This window comes from Artemia sp. Qi Xiang Cuo, chromosome 2 (assembly GCF_049724085.1).
Source record: "Artemia sp. Qi Xiang Cuo chromosome 2, ASM4972408v1, whole genome shotgun sequence".
Taxonomy (NCBI): domain Eukaryota; kingdom Metazoa; phylum Arthropoda; class Branchiopoda; order Anostraca; family Artemiidae; genus Artemia; species Artemia sp. Qi Xiang Cuo.
In genome coordinates, this window is record NC_142795.1 from 76,383,132 (window position 1) to 76,403,315 (window position 20,184).

Here is a 20,184-nt window from a genome sequence, read left to right on the forward strand (position 1 = left end):
TGTCTGACAGGTCTTGTGTATCTTATATTCCCTATGGCTCAATAGTACTCTCAATAGTAACCTTAACTCTAAAAATCGGGATTTTAATACCAAAAGATACACAAACAAAATCAGGTTCTTATGCTGATTTCAAATATATAAGTTTCATCAAGTTTAGTCCTACCCATCACAAGTTGCGCGCCTGAGAAAATTTGCCTGATTTTAATAAATAAGGGGGAAACATCCCCTAAGAGTTATAGAGTCTTAATAAAATTCACACCATCAGATTCAGCGTATCAGAGAAACCCACTGTAGAGGTTTCAAGCCCCTATCTGCAAAACGTGGAATTTTGTATTTTTTGCCTGAAGAAAGACGACGGATGCGCCTCTATTTGTTTGTTTTTTTCAGGGGTGATCGCATCGACCCAGTGGTCCTCCCACGCTCATTTTTTTCCCAAAGTCACCCAATCAAAGTTTTGAGATAGCCATTTTGTTCAGCATGGTCGAATATCTAATAAATATGTCGTTGAGGATGACTTAATCCTCCACAGATCCCGGGGGAAGGGCTGCAAGTTATGAATTTTACCCAATGTTTACATATAGTATTGGTTATTGGGAAGTAAAAAGACGTTTTCAGGGGGATATTTCTGGTAGTGGGGGGGGGCTGGGGTTACGTGGGAGGATCTTTACATGGAGGAAGTTTTAATGGGGGAAGGGAAATCGCAATGAAGGGGGCACCAGATTTCCCAGCATTATTTTAAAAAACGATCAGAAATTCAATATAAAAAAACAGGTTTTCCAACTGAAGGTAAGGAGCAGCATCAAAACTTAAAACGAACAGAAATTATTACGTATATGATTGGGTTCGCCCCCTAGTCAAAACCCCGCTCTTTACGCTAAAGATTTTTTAGAGCTTTCATAAGAGGTATTTATTCTAATTAACAACCCTTGTGATTAAGGGGTCATTTTTAATGAATTGGAACAAAATTCGAACTCTATCGTAAAGAGTGAGGTATTGACTAGGGGGCGAGCCCCCTAATATACGTATTAAAAATATAGGAACATAGAAGTCCGTTACGTAAGTTAATTCGTAAGTTACGCATATCTGTTACTAACAGAAACGTTCGTAAATAAAATTAAACAACGTTCGAGAAAGCCATTTAACCAAAAAAAAGTAGAATTAATATGCAAATTTTGTTTTAATTATTCATGTATGGTGCCAAAATCAAGCCAAAATCAAAACCCGTGGTAATTCAAAAACGTTCAAAAATTAAATTAAAAAAAGTGTTTATTTAACTGAAGGACCGACATTTAAACTTAAAACGAACAGAAATTATTCCGTATATGAAAGGGCCTGTCCCCTCCTCAACGCCTCGCTCTTTGCGCTAAACTTAGACTCTTTCTCACAACTCTATTTTTGTAAACAATAAAGAAATTTAGCGTAAAGAGTGATGCGTTGAGGAGGGGACAGCCCCTTTCATATACAGAATAATTTCCTGTTAGTTTTAAGTTTTAATGTCGCTCCTTACTTTCTGTTAAAAGAACTTGCTTTTTTATTTAATCAATATAAGTATTGAAGAGAATTACTTAAAAGTAATATTTCAAATTAAATTTTTAAACATTCAATGGCTTAGTCAGGCCAGACCCTAAAGATATCAATAAAATTCAGGCACCTCTCTTTTCCATCAAGACAAAATTTGAGGTATATTCACACAAGAACAAAATTCAAAGAAAGAAAAGGAAAGAATCAATTTAATGGTTTTAAAGAAAACAAAAATTGAATAGAAAAAGAGTAGATTTGAGATTAAGGTGGGGAGGAGGCTAATTTAATCACCTGTTATTTTAGTTTACTTTATTGCACATAGGAACCGTAAAAATCGATAAAGATATCCTCCTTTGTTTTTTCTTCTCAATTTTTTGTTTTTGTTTTTTAAGGTATCTCTTTTCAATGTACTACTATTTTCCACATTAGTTATTTCTCTTAAGTGTTATGTCATATAAAAATGAGAAACTTGAAAAAATTACCCCCCCCTTAGATTTTTGAAAATATACCCACCCTTTTTTAACCTTTAAGTAACCCTTTTATAACCCTTTTTAAGCAACATACATTGGAAATTAGCTCTTTCAGAAACTAAACCAAATATTGAGAGAGGAGGGGGGAGGAATGGGAAGGAAAGAAAAAGAAAGGCAGAGATAGAAGGGGGAGAAAAACCAGGTGACAGATTGAAATTCGAGGCCGTATTCAAACTACTCAAAACTTGCCTTCAAAGAGCTAAAATAAACTTAAAGTAATACCTTAAAATACCGTTTTTTCTAAGGAATCTTAAAAGCTTTTCTTTGGTTGGCCCAGGAACCCCTCGTCAAGCTTCAGCCAATATCCAACAACTTCAGCCAACATTTTCAATATAGTTTTTTTTTTTACTTTAACGTTTTACCGTAATGATAGACTGAAATTAACGGCCTTCCAATACATAAAAACAATTAGAAAAACATAAGTTCATGAATTTTTTTTCACTCAGAAAAGAGACTAGTTTTTTAGTCCTGTACTCTCACTCGCGAAACTTCCTTTTTTAAAAAGATTCATCAAATAAAAAACAAAAATATCACGAGAACCGGACAAGGGTATACGCAGGAAGGGTATAGGTGCCCGAACGCCCTGAAATCCCAATTTCTGGGCACTTCTTGCTCAAATTCTCAAGTTTTTTCATTACCACCCCCTCCCCCTCCAAAAAAAAACAACAACAGAATTGCGCTGGTTTTCCATATCCATGTCTGCAGGCTGACTGGTTACAAGAGTGTCCCTACCATAACGGTAATTCAGCATCAGTCGGCAATTTTGATGATGTGACAAGAAAGGCTGATACTGTGGTAATGATGTGATGATAATTTTACCGTTATTTTTATGAATAAAGGCTTGTCAAATTTTAAAAAGTTCCCCCGCGTATCGGAGGTATCCTCAAATGCATATATCGTAACAGTTGAAATTATGAAACCATAGTATTCGTCAATACCGCTTGCGGTAACAGAATTTATCGATATAATTTCAAACACTTCGACAAACACTTCGGACATACAACAAGAGAAAGACAGGCACTTTAGACATACAAACCAACAAAGAGAGACATTAATTAAAAAAACTTTTTCCACAAAATAAGTTTTTCAAAGAAAAGTAAAGAACTCCATTAAAAAAAAATGAGCAAAACTAAAATCAAATAATCTACCAAGCGTGGAACTACCACATGTCAGGATCGATAAATCAATGAAACCCAAAACGAACAGAAATTAGAATAAATAACCGAGTCAAGCTCCAAACGAGCAGAAATTAACATAAGTTGGGCGCAAAACTCCTTTGCCTTCCGAAGGCCAGAACAAAATTTGCACTTTACTGAAAAAATATAAATGTCTTTACTTTTGTAACTTTAATAAATCAAATAATATTAACATTTTGATTACTAAATTTCAGTATATGTATATTAACTGACAATGCAAATTCATTTGTATTTTTTTTTCAGTAAAGTGCAAATTTTGTTCTGGCCTTGGGAAGGCAAAGGGGTTTTGCGCCCAACTTATGTTAATTTCTGCTCGCTTTGAGTTTGACTCGGTTAAGTATTTGAATTTCTGTTCGTTTTAGGTTTCATTTATTTATCAATGCGGGTTTGTGGTAGTTTCACGCTTGGTAGATTATTTGATTTTAGTATTTGCTCCTTTTTTGTTTAATGGAGTTCTTTACTTTTTCTTTGGAAAACTTATTTTGTGGAAAGTTTTTTTAATTAATTTCTGTTCGTTTTATATTGACATAGTCTTTTCAGGGAAAAAGAAAATAACAATTTGAATCTTTTCGTTTTTTTAAGACTTTATAGTTTGGCCTGCTATTTGTATGCTGGAGAAATATTTTCAGCAATTTTTAACAGCATACACCCTTTTAAAAATCTGGACACAAATAGTACTGTTTAATTTAGTTTCATAACTTCTCTAGTTGACCTGTAATGGAAAACTTGATACCATTTGCAAAAAAATCTGTTTACTTTCTTTGATAGCTTGGATGCACTTACGCCATTTGGATTTGGTTAAATTTTAAGAGCAGAAATAGCCCCGAACGTTTGAACATAATACCCTCAGTCGTTCTTGGGATACTGTTGAGATGCCTTATTGGGAATTAGCATTATCACAGTGCTTTTTGATTTAATCTTAAGTCAACATTTAGTTTTTAAACATTTACAAATTGGATTTGAGGAAGACTAAAATCTATTCTATAGATCATACACAACAACTTTCTATATAAACCTTATATGCCCCCAGGGCATAACTTACAACCCTTGCACTGAGGGCTCTGAGGGGGTTATCATCCTGAAAGACCTAATTTCCAGAACTTTCAACTACGTTGAACAAAATGGATATCTCAAAATTTTGATTGGATGTGTTTAGGAAAATGGTGGGCGTGAGAGAGATATTAGTCGCTCTCCAATCACTTCCAACTATTAAAAAGGCACTAGCCCTTTCAATTCCAATTGATTGAGTCCTTTGGAAGTTTCTGCGATAATGCTTTCAATAAAAATATTTTATGCCCCCAGAGAATAACTTACAACCCCTGCCCTGAGGGCTGTGAGGGGAGGCGTTGTCATCCTTAAAGACCTAATTTCCAATACTTTTAACTGCGTTGAATAAAATGGCTATCTAAGAATTTTGATTGGATGTGTTTTGGGAAAAGGTGGGCGAGAGAGGGGGGTTAGTTGCCCTCAAATCACTTTCGACTGTTAGAAAAGGGTACTAGTCCTTTGAATTTCAAATCAAATGAGTCCTTTTTCAAGTTTCTATGACAAAGATTTCAATAAAAACCTTATATGCCCCCAGGGCATAACTTATAACCCTTGCCCTGAGGGTTGTGGGTGAGTGTCCCCCTTAAAAATATGTTTTCTATCTGGAAATCCACTACCCTGAACAATATAGCTATCTCAATATTTTTAGTTGATGTGTTTGGGGGAATAATGGGTGTGTGGGAGGGGGGTAGTTGACCTTCAATCACTTTCGGCTATGAAAAAGGGTTCTAGTCCTTTGAATTTTAAATCGAATGAACTTAAATTGAAGTTTCTACGGAAGCGTCTTTTTTAGAAACCTTATATACGCCCAGGGCATAACTCAAAACTCTTGCCCAGCGGGATATGGGGGAGTGTCCTCCTCAAAAACATATTTTCTATCTGGAAATCAACTACGCTGAACAAAATGGCTATCTCAAAATTTTGATTGGATGAGTTTGGGGGAATGAAGGGGGTAGGGGGGGGGGGCGTAGTTGCACTCACATCACTTTCGACTATTAAAAAGGGTACTAGCCCTTTGAATTCAATCGAATGAGCCTGTTTTAAAGTTTCTACGACAACGCCTTCTATAAAACCTTATATGCCCCCAAGGTGTCTTCTTCAAAAACAAATTTTCTATCTGCAAATCAACTATGCTGAACAAAATTGCTATCTAAAAATTTTGATTGGAAGTGTTTGGAGGAATGATGAGCGTGGGGGAGGGGGCTAGTTGCCCTCCAATCACTTTCGACTATTGAAAAGGGTACTAGCCCTTTGAATTTCCAATCGAATGAGCCTTTCTTGAAGTTTCTAGGACAACGCCTTCTATAAAAACCTTATATTCCCCCAGGGCGTAACTTAAAACCCTAGCCCCGAGCGTTGTAGGGAAGTGTCCTCCTCAAAACACATTTTCTATCTGGAAATCAACTACGCTGGGCAAAATGGCTATCTCAAAATTTTGATTGGATGTGTTTGGGGGAGTGATGGGCGCAGGGGAGGGGGGGGCTAGTTGCCCTCCAATCACTTTCGACTATTAAAGCGGGCACTAGCCCTTTGAATTTCCAATTGAATGAGCATTTTTTGAAGTTTCTACGACAACGCCTTCTATAAAACCCTCATATGCCCCAAGGGCTTAACATAAAATCCTGACCCCGAGGGTTGTGTGGGAGTGTCATCCTCAAAAATATATTTTCTATGTGGAAATCAACTACGCTGAAAAAAATGACCATATCAAAATTTTGATTGGATGTATTTGGGGGAATGATGGGCGTGGGGGGTGGCTAGTTGCCCTCTAATCACTTTCTACTATTACAAAGTGCACTAGTCCTTTGAATTTCCAATCAAATGAGCCTTTTTTGAAGTTCCTACGACAACGCCTTCTATAAAACCCTCATATGCCCTCAGGATTTTACTGAAAATCCTTACCCCGTGGGTTGTGGGGGAGTGACGTCCTCAAAAAGATATTTTCTATCTCCAAATCAACTACGCTGAATAAAATGGCTATCTCAAAATTTTGATTTGATGTATTTGGGGGAATGATGGGCGTGGGAGGGGGGCTAGTTGCCCTCCAATCACTTTCGCCTACTAAAAAGGGCACTAGTCCTTTGAATTTTCGATCTAATGAGTCTTTTTTGAAATTTCTACGACAACGCCTTCTATAAAAACCTTATATGCCCTCAGGGCATAACTTAAAACCCTTGCCCCGTGGGTTGTGGGGGAGTGCCCTCCTCAAAAAGATATTTTCTATCTGGAAATCAACTACGCTGAACAAAATGGCTATCTCAAAATTTTGATTGGACGCATTTGGGGGAATGATGGGTGTGGGAAGGGGGGGGGGGTAGTTGCCCTCCAATCACTTTCGACAATTAAAAAGGGCATTAGCCACACCAATTTCCAATCAAATGAGCCCTTTTCAAAGTTTCTGCGACGACTCCTTCGATACTAAGTGCCCGGGTATGGAGAAAAAAAAAAAAACACTTTGTGCCCACATCGTTCTTTACTTAGGAAGCGCTAGCGCACTGCCTATGATGATTTGTATTTAGAGGTGTGTAAAACGAAGTGTGTTTTTTATTTATCATAACATCAATAAATGAAATAAAAAAGTCACAAAGCTAATCAAGATTTACAACAAAGAGTGTTGCAACTTCCCTCTCAAACTTTCTAAGAGGTCCGAGTGTGACTTACGTTTTATTAAAAACAACATGTGTTTTGAACGGTGTGTTTTTATTTGTGAAAACCTTCACAAATAAAATCACTACATTAATCAAGATGACTTGAAAGAATTAATGAAACTAGACTTATCATTTAATTCCTAATAACAGTATAGGCAAAAGCATAAGCTGCATATGTATGAAACCGGCCTGGGACATCAAGTTTATACGCCCATTCTTGGGGTCCTTTAACACCCTTCTCCCTCCCCAAAAAACTGTTTTGTCCCTTGGCCCAGCAGCTTGAGGCTGTAAGCTAATCGGGGACGACAAATTTTTAGCCTTATTTTTCGGGCCCCAGACACCCTTCTCCCTTCCTAAAAGATGGCTCCTTATCCCGGGAAACGGCACTTCGAAGCTTCAACCCAACAGGGAAAAAAGGAATTTTTCTCGACCAGTTACAGGTCTCATATTACGGGAACCCGTACTTCATTTTATGGCCAAATTTTTGGGGGAAACCAAGTTTTATTTTCAATTTTTTCTCATGGACTGGTATCCCCATGACCCAAGGACTTAAAGATACAAGGATCAAGCCAATTAAAAAATTACTTGTTCCCGAACTAAAATTGTTTTTGTGCATTAGGGCCCATATGACCCAAGGGATTACTATTTGGAGTCTCAACCCTTTCAGAACAAAGTTTATTGGTCCTTTGTCAGGCTCAGTTTCTGGATAAATCATATTCTTTTTTTCTTCTGCATTCGGATGCCCTTATTCTAAGGATTAAAAAGTATAAGTTTTGAGCAGATCTGATAAAAGCTTTTTGACGTTTTTCAGGCTCCATTCTTGAGGAGCCCGCGGGAAGTCCTCCAAACAATTACTTTTTCTACGTTAAGTTCCAATTGGCCAAAGGACTGACAACTTGAGTTTCAAACTAGTCAGGGACAAATAATGCTTTGACCCACTTACAGGTCCACTAACACCCTCTCCTCTCCCCATAAGACATGTCTTCTTCATGGCCCAAGAAATTCGGTCCCTGAAATTTTCGAGCCAATCGGACACCCAATATTAGCATTTTTCCTTTGCCCCACTATAAATCATATCTGCAAATTTTAATCCAGGGGAGAAGAAGGGGGGGAGGAGGTAAGTCACCCTCGGAACCATATCCATTGGACCTACAAAGAACTTTGAATCAATCTCAAAATTTGTATTCAATATCGAAGGGAGTTACGGAAGGCTGGGTAGCAAAAAGAGCATGGCAAAAGGGCTGGTTGCGCTCCAGTTACTTTCAACCCTAAAAACCACACTATAATTGCAATTTTCAACCAAATGAGTCGCCACCGAAGTTCCTATGAACACTTCTTTCATACGAAGTTGTCGGGGGAATAAAAAGAAATAAAGAAGCAATATAAAAAAATAGAAGCAATACTTCGTTATCTATAGGAGGCAAAAGACGTACAAAATAGCATCAAATGCAGCCATTCTTTGGACAACTAGAGAAAGAATAGAAAGGGCTGAGACTACTCTAGGAAAGTTCTAGAAAAAAAAGATTATAAAGACACCAAAATTAAGCCTCTTGCAGGGGGTACAAGCCCCTCTAAAGAAGCCTAGAGCTAAACATGAACGAGAGCGACAATTCTATTTGACACAGAATAAAATGAATGGATTAAAAGATAATATTAATAAATAATAACAGTAATAAATACTGAATTTATGGCAAGAAGAAAGTGAGTAGTCTATTGGAAAAAAATTGAGCACAGAAATAGATAGTTTCGTGTGTGAGTCAAAATTTTTTTTTTTTTAGATTATTCGAAAAAAAAGTATTAACATATTTCCTTACAAGGAAGTCGGATTCTCAAAGATTGAAGAGGAAATATTACCTCTCCCCCCTCCTATTTTACAGAGCCCAGTATTAAATAAACAAAGCGTGCATTCTTCACAACGTATTTTTGCAATATAAATATATATGAATAGAGAACATCTCTTAGAATGTGACAAAAGCTCTGGTGATTTCCTCGGAAATACAACAAAGAACATATCAACCGAGCATTTTTTTTTTAATTAAACAGTTTATTTATTTTATTATAAAACGAAACCTCACCTGCCCATACTGGCTAAAACTTCCCAAAAGCTTGAGTGGGATAACACCTCTGTCTAGTAGTTCACTTTCATGTAAAAGAATTTTGTTTTCCACTAGCTTAATAAGACAATTTTCTTCATGTAACTTGCTCGTTAAATCTCTTAACTCTTGTCTTTTCTCATAAAGAAAACGGCGGTCAATAGCTGTATTCAAGCGGGCCTTAGACTTTATTCTTAGTTCACTTAGATTACAAGCCTTGATTACTTCAGATTTAGACATGCCACCGATACGAACAACATCTGTGGTGAAACTTAATATACCTTCTAAGAATTGATCAAGAGCATGATTTGTGTAGCAAACAATCAAAATTGGACTTCTATCCGGCTGAGACACTTAATTGATTCTCCAAATATGATGATTTGCGAGTAGAGTTTGAACTACTTTCAATCCGATAAACGTTTTTCCAGTGCCTGGTGGTCCATGGATAATAGCTACTTTTTCAGTTAGTGCCAATTTAAAGGCTTCGAACTGATTCTTATCCAAATTTAAATCACCTGGAGTCATTACTCTATCCAACTGCAGAATATTAGCAGACTGACGATAATAGGTAGGTTGGACAAGAGCACTTAAATTGTAAGTTGTGTCGATCTGTGGTTCCCTGGCTACAGACAAGTAATCAGGAAGATGACTATCTGTTACTTGTCCCAGTACAAATTCCTTCAAGGGAAAGTTCTTCTCACTGTACTCTTGCAAAACATAAAGAATACTACGCTATGCTTCAAAATATACTGATGATTCCGCCATTATGAAGTTTCCGTTTGTGTAACCTTCAGAATTTTCAGTTTCTTCAATTTTCACGTGAATTGTTCTCTTTTCTGAGAGTGCTTTTGCGTCTCTCTTTGCCACTGTTGCAAAAATACCTGTCCTAAAATCGTCCTTACTCAAGCACAGCAACGACCCATGCATCAGTCTTTTCGAATTCTCCCATGTAACTCGAGCAAGACCCGCTTTTGAAAAAGCAATGATATAACTACCACTTACTATGTCGTAATCAACAAACTTAACATCACGATAAATTCGTATATTATTAATTTTGCTACGGTTTTTCTTTCTATCTTTTATCAGATTTCTATACTCTTGTATACCGGATCTAAGGGGGGAGAAAAAATCTTCTCTTAGTAATCTAAATTGAACATCCAGGTAATGATCAATGCTTTTATACGGACGATGGAGAAGTGCTGGCCGAACAAACGGCTCTTCTTCATAGTTCACATCCTCAAATGTTGGCACTATATTTAATTCCCTGAAATCACCAGGTGGCTGAGCATGTGACAATTCTTCAGCATAAGCCATTCGACGCAGTTTTCTTCCAGCATTGTCATCATTCTCGCCAACAAAATTCTTTCGGGCGTCATCAAGTCTTAATTGAAGAACAGCTAAATCAGCATAAACATCCTGCGGAACCTCATACCTATTTACAGACAAAAGTGATTCCATTTTTACTATTGCCTCAAAGTACTTCTCTGGTACTGAGTCACAAGCTGAAGTTGAAGACTTATCCATGAATGTCTGAAAGAAAGAAACTAGATTCTTGTGAAGCTGTACAACTTTTTCATTTGGAATCTTCTTCCCTGTACTAAAGACAACAATCTGTGAAGGTAGCTTTGCGAGGAAACCCGATCTTTTTACCATTACTAGTAGGTCCAAAAACAACGATTGATACAGCTCTGGTACATCCGATTTGCACAATTTTGCCAGCAGACTTATTATTAAATAATACCAATCAAAATTCATCTCCTTTGTTAACAGCATACCAAATTGCTTTTTTTCACTGTTTAACAATTTTATTATAATCGATGCTTCAAAATTTTTCAGCATATCCTCAAGCTCTCTGTAGCCAAACTGTCTGTTAGGATTGATGCTGTATTTTTCCTTCTCAGACGAATACTGACTTTTTTCTGCCGTATGAGACACCAAACCTGTATCATTATTTACATTGTTTATTCTTCGGTCAGTCCTGGAAGATGAATTTGGATGCTGAATTCCATTTCGGCCGCTTTGCCTACCCCCCCGGAAACTGGGAGATGCTCTACTTCCATCCATGTAATACTCATTTTCATTCCCACTACTCCCTTGTGACCACTCGTTTCTTCTAACTGGCTTTTTTTGTCCACCTAAAATAAACAGCATTTCAGATTTTTTCAGTTTATTCTTTTTTGTCAAATTTTTTATACATTTTTACTAAAATATTTTGAATACAATCAGCTAGCTCTTTTTAGTGTCATACCGAAATTCAATAAAATAAAAATTGTACAAACTTAAATAATATTGTATTATATTTTATCATATTTCTTTTAAACAATAATAATTCATAAGATCAACGAGTTTGAAATCAACAGACCGTTCGGCAACAAAAAGCTTAACAGAATTCGAGTCTGATAAAGTAGGCTGGACGAGTTTTAAAACAAGTTTTGCACTATGTTAAGCTCGAGATTGCTCACAGGATATTTTCTATCTGTGGAGCATAGGGGAGGGGTAGAGGGGGCCAAAGCATTTAAAGGCCTTGAAACCTCGATACAGAAGTGTGCTGTTTATTCAGAATATTTCGAGATATTGCCTTTAATATTTTCTTACTCAAAGCAGAAAAATGTACCTTATATTTTGCTGATTTTACAGGATAATGAAATAAAGTTTTCAAACTTTCCGCAAGAATTTTTTTCAAGAATAAAGCACATTGTCTCAATAATTCAAAGATGACACTCAAATACTATGAAGGCTGTAGGGTTGCGACAATACGTTGGCTATAATTTTTGTCCATTGAAATTTTACTCTTTTCACACTGTAATCTCTCGTTGTAAGATAACTTGTCTCTCATCATGGTAGTTGAATAGGTGTCTTCCACCAAGGTAAGCTTAATTTTAGGCTTAATTGACCTTGATAAGTTTTAATATCGCTTTTTACTTTTCGTCGAAAAAAATTTTTTATTGAATGATTTATTTATACAGGTGACACGCACTATCATCATTTGGTGACGGTACATCATAAAATTAAATAAAAAACAAAAAGTTTTTTTTAACTGAAAGTAAGGAGCGACGTTAAAACTTAAAACGAACAGAAATTATTCCGCATATGAAAGGGGCTGTCCCCTCCTCAACACTTCGCTCTTTACGCTAATGTTTTTTATTGTTCTAAAAAATAGAGTTGTGAGAAAGAGTCAAACTTTAGCGTAAAGAACGAGGCTTTGAGGAGGAGACAGCCAATTTCATATACGGAATAATTTCTGTTCGTTTTAGGTTTTAATGTCGCGCCTTACTTCCAGTTTAAAAAAAACTAGTTTTTTTTAAATTAATTTCTGAACGTTTTTTTATTAATGCAGGTTTTTATTTTGGCTCACCGTGCATGAATAATTAAAACGAAATTTGCAAAATAATTTTTCTCTTTTTTTTTGGTTAAATGGCTTTCTCGAAAGTTGTTTAATTTTATTTACGAAAGTTTTTATTAGTAATAAATATACGTAACTTACGAATTAACTTACGTAACAAACTTCTATATTCATATATTTTTAATACGTATATAACAAATGAAACTCAGAGAGGAAAGAAAATAACAAAAAGAAAAATAAAATAAAACATTTCTGTCGAAATTTTTCGACAGAAATTGTCGAAAGTAAACTTCGTCGTTGGCAAGTAAACTTCGAAAGGTTGGATTTTCAAAAGGAAAAAAAATAATAAATAATACATTGTGCCAACATCGTTCTTATATGGCCCCAGGGCATAAGTTAAAACCCTTGCCCTGAGGGTTGTGGGAGAGAGTCCTCCTCAAAAACATACTTTCTATCTGGAAATCAACTACGCTGAACAAAATGGCTATGTATCTCAAAATTTGAGTGGATGTGTTTGAGGGAATGATGGGCGTGGGGGGGGGGGGCTAGTTGCCCTCCAATCACTTTCGACTATTAAAAAGGGCACTAGCCACTCCAATTACTAATCGATTGAGCTCTTTTCGAAGATTCTACGACAACTCCTTTGATACGAAGTTCCCTGGTCCGAAAAAAAAATAATACATTGTGCCAATATTATTCCTACTTAGGCAGCGCGATTGCGCTGCCTATGATAAATAGCTCTTATGAAAGTACAAAAAAAAAACTTTAGCGTAAAGAGCGAGGTATTGACTAGGGGGCGAACCCAATCATATGCGTAATAATTTATGTTTCTTTTAAGTTTTGATGTTGCTCCTTACTTTGTTTTTTATTTAATTTCTGATCGTTTTTTTTTAAATAATACAGGGAGTCTTCCCAATAACCAATAGTATATGTAAATATTGGGCAAAGTTCATAGCTTTCAGCCCTTCACCCGGGGACTGTGGGGGATTAAGTCATCCTCAAAGACATAGTTATTACATTTGTTGACTATGCTGAAAAATGGCTATCTCAAGGGAAAAAATGAGCGTGGGAGGGGGCCTAGTTGCCCTCCATTTTTTTGGTCACTTAAAAAAGGCACTAGAACTTTTAATTTCCATTCGAATGAGCCATTCCGCAATATTCTAGGACCACTGGGTCAATACGATCACCCCTGGAAAAAAAATAAAATAAACACACATCTGTTATCTTTCTTCTGGCAAAAAATACAAAATTCCATATTTTTGCAGAAAGGAGATTGGGAGAAAGGGAGAACCCTACTCTACAGTAGGGTTCTCTGATACGCTGAATCTGATGGTGTGATTTTCATTAAGGTTCCATGACTTTTAGGGGATGTTCCCCCCTTTTTTCGAAAATGAGGCAAATTTTCTTAGGCGCGTAACTTTTGATGGGCAGGACTAAACTTGATGAGTTCTGCAACTTATATATTTGAAATCATCATAAAAATCTGATTCTTTTGATGCATGTATTGGTATCAAAATTCCGTTTTTTAGAGTTTAGGTTACTATTGAGCCGGGTCACGCCTTACTTACAGTTCGTTAGCACGAGCTGCTTGATGCACACGCCAAAGCATAGAACGTCAGATTGCCAAAAAACAATAAAACTACTATTCAGGGACGACTACCAACACAAGAAAAGAAGAAATTACCTGAAAACTTACTTAAAATAGAAGTAATAGGAGTCAACGAGGAGAATAAAGAGGAAAAAAAGGTCTGGTTTCTCAGAAAACCAGTAATTTCTACTAAGTTTTCGCTGACGATTCAGTGATGACCGGTGTTGTTTGAGACCTCGTTTATGGTTTCGAAACTGGATATATCACTCTTGCGACTAAAGCTGGCTCATACGGCGTTCACGAAGTTAATAGTTTTATAGAAGTTACATACGGCAATATTTATGACACTTGGATTTAAAGAATTAAACTCTTAAACTCTTAAAGAGTTTTTGGTACTGGTTAAGAAAACGATAAGGCGACAATTATATTGAATATCAGACAGGATAATAGCCGGGTAGTCTGCAATGTATAGTGATTGAACAAAGGTGTCTATAGTATATTTAAACTTTAGTTTTTTGGGGTTTAGGGGGAAGAAAAGGTACCTAGGTTGGGTTAGGTTCTGTATTTAATATATGCTATGCTTTACCCCCCCCCCCCTAATGTGCATATATAAAACTTATATACTTTCATCCTGTTTTGTTTTATTTCATTAGCATTGACGAAACTTCAGTTATCGCGTGCTCACTGCTTTTTTAACCAGTACCGAATATTGCTTTACGGAATTTTTTTCTGAGGCAAATTTAAATTGTTCGCACAAGTTGTATGATGAAAATCATACAACTGAATTGGAGTTGTATGAATCGTCATGAAATCTGAATTGGACTTCAGTGTCCATCCTTGACTGCATTTCTTCATTGTATCTCCGTTTAATATCTTTTTTCTCTCTTTTAGTCTTCTTTATTCTTACTGCAGAAACAATTATTTCGTCATCAAATGGGAACTGTACTCCGACATTTGGTTTTTCATATTCTACAAAAATCTCTCGAATTTTCCGAGGAAAAGCGCGTACAATAAATTTCGTCTCATTTCTCTCTGGTACACTCAGCGTTTCATTTTGGCCTGTACTTGTTAGCGTCTCATATTCATTAAAAGTATTCTCAAGTTTTCTATTATTTGCAAATTTTCCTGAAAAATCAATTTTGCGCGTCTTATTTTCAATATTATGTGGTCTTATTACCTCTGCATCCCATTTTTGTGGATTATCAACATTTTGAACACGCGTATCATGTATTTCGTTTTTCCGATAGGGTGGCACAGCCTTCCCATTTGTTTTATGGGCCGGTTCACCTTCTCGCCTTGTCAATGAAGTAGCATATTCTTCCGTCGTAGTGTATAATGTCTGGTAATTTTCTTTTTGCCGCAATTGATTCTTAGACAAATTATTATGGGTATTTCATAGCCTAGAAGTTGGTTTTGATAAAGTCTCCCTTTCTGGAATTCCCCAGCGGGCTTCTATTAGGCCTATCATGGTTCTTTTAAACTCTTGGTGTTCTCTTGCTTCTTTCTATCTAGCTATTTTATCAGCCTCTTCCTTTTTTTCTCTGGCTACTCTTTCTTTCTCTCTTTCTTGTCTATCTCTTTCGTCTTCTCGTTCTCTGGCTCGTCTATCTCGTTCTCTCACTTCATTCATGAAATTTAATATTAGTTGTCTCTTATCTTTCTCCCTTTCTTTTCTATCTCTCTCTCTCTTTTGTCTATGGGATTCACTCACCCTTTTAATCTCATCTCTGTCCAACATAATTTCAAAATTTCGTTTGTCATTCTTTCTTTTAAATTCCTTTTCTGAATTCATTTGTTCTATATCTGTCCTATCTCTATCCGGCAACTCCCCTTCATTTGGCACAGCCTCCGAGGGATGAGTTCGTCTTGATTTTTCATATATTATTTCTTCTTTGTTTATTTCGTACCCTCTCATTTTACCGCGTATACTTCTCTCTTATTATATTATCTCATATTCAATTAGTCAAACTTGGTAAGTTCAAAAACTGTCACGCAAAAATTATGGCACGCAATTACTATTGTGAATTATCAGCTCCGTGTAATGAGATTCAACAATTTTTCAAATAACCGGAATGTCTAGACTTCATTAGGGAATAAAGGAATCTTTCACAGCAAACAGTTTTATGCGAGTGAATTATATCTCCAAAAAACAAATTAACAGGGCTTAGACGAAAAAATAATCAATAAACCGCTCGAATATTCCACTAGTGAATTAGCTGGACTAAACTCAAACAGGGGAACTATCCTGCAAAACCAATCACGTATCCTCCCTGGATACTTGTATTTCAAATATAATCTCCTCCAGGCCAGATCACTCAACAGGACAGGTGCCTCCCACCTTCCTTGTCCAATATGCACTCAAACTGACAAATTCTCCTAATTTGCCGTCCTCAATACTCTTATAACCTTCGTCAGTGAAGATTATCTCAAAGTCTGCCAATTCACTCAAATAATAACCCAACTTTCAACGTTTTCTTATCTGTCCTTAAACCCTGTAATACTTTTAAATACGGAGATTCCCCCACTGTAAACTCAACTCATTAATTTCACGTTATTCTTTTTTATTTTTGTCTAACAAGGCCCACAGCCCATTATAGACTTTTATAATTTTATCAATTAAATGCGTAGTTTTGTCTTTTTATATGTCACCACAATAGGCTACTTTGTTGGCCAAATTAACCTTTCTCTTCGAAAGCGCGGAATTCTTTTATTATCAGATTTACTGATAGGACCTTAACTCGCTGCCACCACTTATTGGATGTTTGGGCACCGCTGGTACCACTTATTGGAGGTTTATTATGCGGGGTCACCACTTTTAAAGGCAAATATAGTGCAAAGAGTTGCTATGCCACTTACTGGAGGGGGACGATCCCTCTTTGGCCCCAAATTAGTGGGATTTCCACGGTTACTCCAACGGTTCCGTATACTAACGTGATCGGATGGTCTATGGCCACATTTAAAGACAAAGTTTACCGATAAGATTTCTAACTAACTCTTTTAGATTCGACCTAAGCTGAAAAGTTAAAAGGAGTACATAGAAAAATTTTACTGGATTAACAATCACGCGGTATAAAATGAACTGACTAAAAAATGAATATTTCCTCCCGGCCCGCTAGCCGCATGCAGCGGCGGGGGTACGAGGGTGGTAATGAATCTTTCCAGCCAATCCTTGGACTTACTACTCTACTGGCTGATCTCCCTAACTGCGCAATTTTTCCCTCGTGGTCTATTAAACACGTACGCAGTTAAGAGGACCCAAAATGGCGTCAAAAAAAATAATAGGAAAATTAATATTTATTACTTAAGGAAGGGAAATAATTAAGGGGCCCAAAGAAATGAATCTGGGAGGGACATTTATCTGAAAAAACTGGGACCAGGGGTTCCAACAGATAGTAAGGATGCGCGTTTTTTTCTGGTTATCGAAGTGCCAATTTCTGGGATTTTGCGCGACAAAACAACAATACATGATCGGTCTAGGGCCAAAATGGTGCCAAAGGATATTCTTACACAGGCAATCAGGTTATAGCTGTCTAAAAACCGCTTATTAGTCTCTCAGTCTCATGGGCTATGATGCTCGGCGTTGGTTAATTCGTCCCCCAAGAATATGTGCAGTCCATACAAACTAAATGGTTACTATGAACCGTTTAACAGTAAATACTAACGCGCACACATCATAACATAGTGTCACGGCAACTAATTAGGGGGTCTATGAATGTTTTTAATGTGATAAGGGTGCCTAAAGCCTAAAAAAGTTCTTTTTCAGGCTTCAATTTTTCAGATTGTGGGTAGACGTCTTTCAGATAAATATGGATAAAGAATTTGCCTCCTTTCATTTAGAGGCATATATTTAGACTAAGCACAAAATATGGATGCTTCATAGGGGGAGGAGAATGACAGGTTAACTCTTAAAAAACAAAATAATTTCCAAAAAACATGTTTCCATGCTTAATGATTGTTGGTTACATCGCAAAATGTTAGACATTTTATCTTTACATAATACATCTAAAATATATAAAAAGCAAAAAATCTAGTTTTACAAACAGCAATTGCCAACCATACACGATTTTGTACAAATTTTAACTTAGAATTTAGGGAAATTGGCGGAATTACGCCCTAGAAAAAAGAATTCAATAATACAAACATTAAAATCAGGAGATATCATTTTCATATCCGATTACTTTCATTTAAAGCAAAATTTGAGATATTCCAGCTCTATGGAAAGTATTCTATAAGAAAGTATTTATAGAATAAACAAAAACAAAGGTTCGGCTTTACAAGCTATATCATTTACAAGTTTACACGCTAAAAAAGAATTAAAAGCTACACTTTTATGTTTAATTATTTTGATGGTAGTATAATTGAGGATTGTAATCGTTACGTTTTGTAGAAATCAGAATCATGGACGGGTACAGTTTTAAAAGCAGGGTATCCCTTTCAAATACATGGAATTCTGATAACTAAATATTACTTTATTCGGGCAAGCCAATTTACAATATTTGAGCCAATCTTTTTCTGTTGTACTAAGCACAAATGGTCCTAGCCTTATGGAGGTTTTAGGGAAAATTCAGCCCACCTAATATTTCCGCCAATTTCTGTATGTTTTGAGGATTGCTTCATTATTCAATGTAATTGTGCTCGTTTTATGCTTTATGAGCTCATTCATCATAGGTCCTATCCGGCTCAAATTTGACTTCTTACATGCGCTAATTTTTGGCTGGTTGAAATTTTAACATTTGTCTTTACTCTTCACCGCAAATTAAATGGGAAAGTTGCTTCTTTTCCAGTCCTTAAGATAATGTAATCTTATGTAAATAATTAAATAAATAAAAATAATTTTTTTCAACTGAAAGTAAGGAGCAACATTAAAACTTAAAACGAACAGAAATTATACGCATCAAGGGGGGTTACCTCCTCCTCAATACTTCGCTCTTCACACTAAAGCTTTTTGGTGCTTTTAAAAAAGCTTCTTATTGTTCTAATTAAACGACCCTTGTCTTTCAGGAGCTTTTGTTAAAAAATTGGGACAAAAAGTCAAACTTTAGCGTAAAGAGCAGAGGTCTTGAGGAGGGAGCAACCCTCTTAATACGTAATAATTTCTGTTCGTTTTAAGTTTTAAGGTTGCTCTTTAATTACAGTTGAAAAATCTTGCTTGTTTAATTTAATTTCTGATCGTTTTTTAACAATACTGGGAAATCCAGCTCCCTCTCCATGGAAAGAACCTCTAGATACTTCAATCCCGGTGAAAATTTATCCCAGATAATTACCATTAACACCTCTATGTGTAAAATTGAGTTGGGAAAATAAGACAAATAAAAGAACTTTGTGCAAGAATTTTGGCAAATTCCCCCGATGAAAAATTTCCACTGAACAGTCCCTGTCGAAAATCCCCCACTCGAAAAATGTACAAATACTTCTAATAAAAACGATTTTACGTAAACAATGGGCAGATTACATAACTTAGACCTTTCCCCAGGAGCTGTGGGGGGTCATGTTATGTCTGAAGGCATAGTTATCTTGAAATTTTGATCACACGACATTGGGAAAAAAGGGTAGTGGGAGGAGGGCTAGCTATCCTCCAATACTTTTGTCACTTAAACAGGGCACTATGTCTTTTAATTTCTATTCGAATGAGCCCTCTAACGATATTCTAGGACCATTGATTCGATACGATCACCAAAAAAACAAACAAGGGGAAAACAAACAAACAAAAAAACGAACACACACACATCTGTGATTTTCCTTTGGACAAAAATGTAAAATTCAACATTTTCGAAGATGTACGCTTGAAACCTCTACAATACGGTTCTTTGATACCCTGACTTTGATTGTGTGATTTTTATTATCATTCCTTGATTTTTAGGGGATGTTTCCCTCCTTTTCAAAAATCAGGTAAATTTTTTCAGGCTCATAGACTTTGATAGGGAAAATAAGCTTGATGAATTTTACATCTTTGGAATCAGCACAATAAGTCGATTCTTTTGATATATCTATTGATATCAAAATTCCGTTTTTTAGAGCTTTGATTACTATTGAGCCGTCTTGTTCCTTGCTTACAGTTCTTTACCACGAACTATTTGATAACTAGAGCTGGTTTGTACAAGTTTAATTTCAACAGATAACATACTTTTATTTCATCTCTACTAAAACTAGACGTGAAAGAACCGTTTTTTTTTATATTTAGTCCTCTTTAAGAATTAATTATAAAGAATACAAAAGAT

The 20,184-nt window shown here is 36.2% G+C and overlaps 1 protein-coding gene across 5 annotated transcripts in view; it reads right to left on the reverse strand.

The window, feature by feature from the left end:
• Positions 1-9,023: 9,023 nt before the first annotated feature.
• The window catches only part of LOC148955629 (NFX1-type zinc finger-containing protein 1-like), a 73,173-nt gene continuing 62,012 nt past the window's right edge, over positions 9,024-20,184 (reverse strand). For all 5 annotated transcript variants that reach the window (XM_089108282.1, XM_089108279.1, XM_089108281.1 and 2 more), the window contains one exon: positions 9,024-11,170. In XM_089108282.1, coding sequence (XP_088964408.1) covers positions 9,768-11,170 — 1,403 coding nt within the window. In that variant the 3' untranslated portion in view covers positions 9,024-9,767. The remainder of the gene's footprint in view (positions 11,171-20,184) is intronic.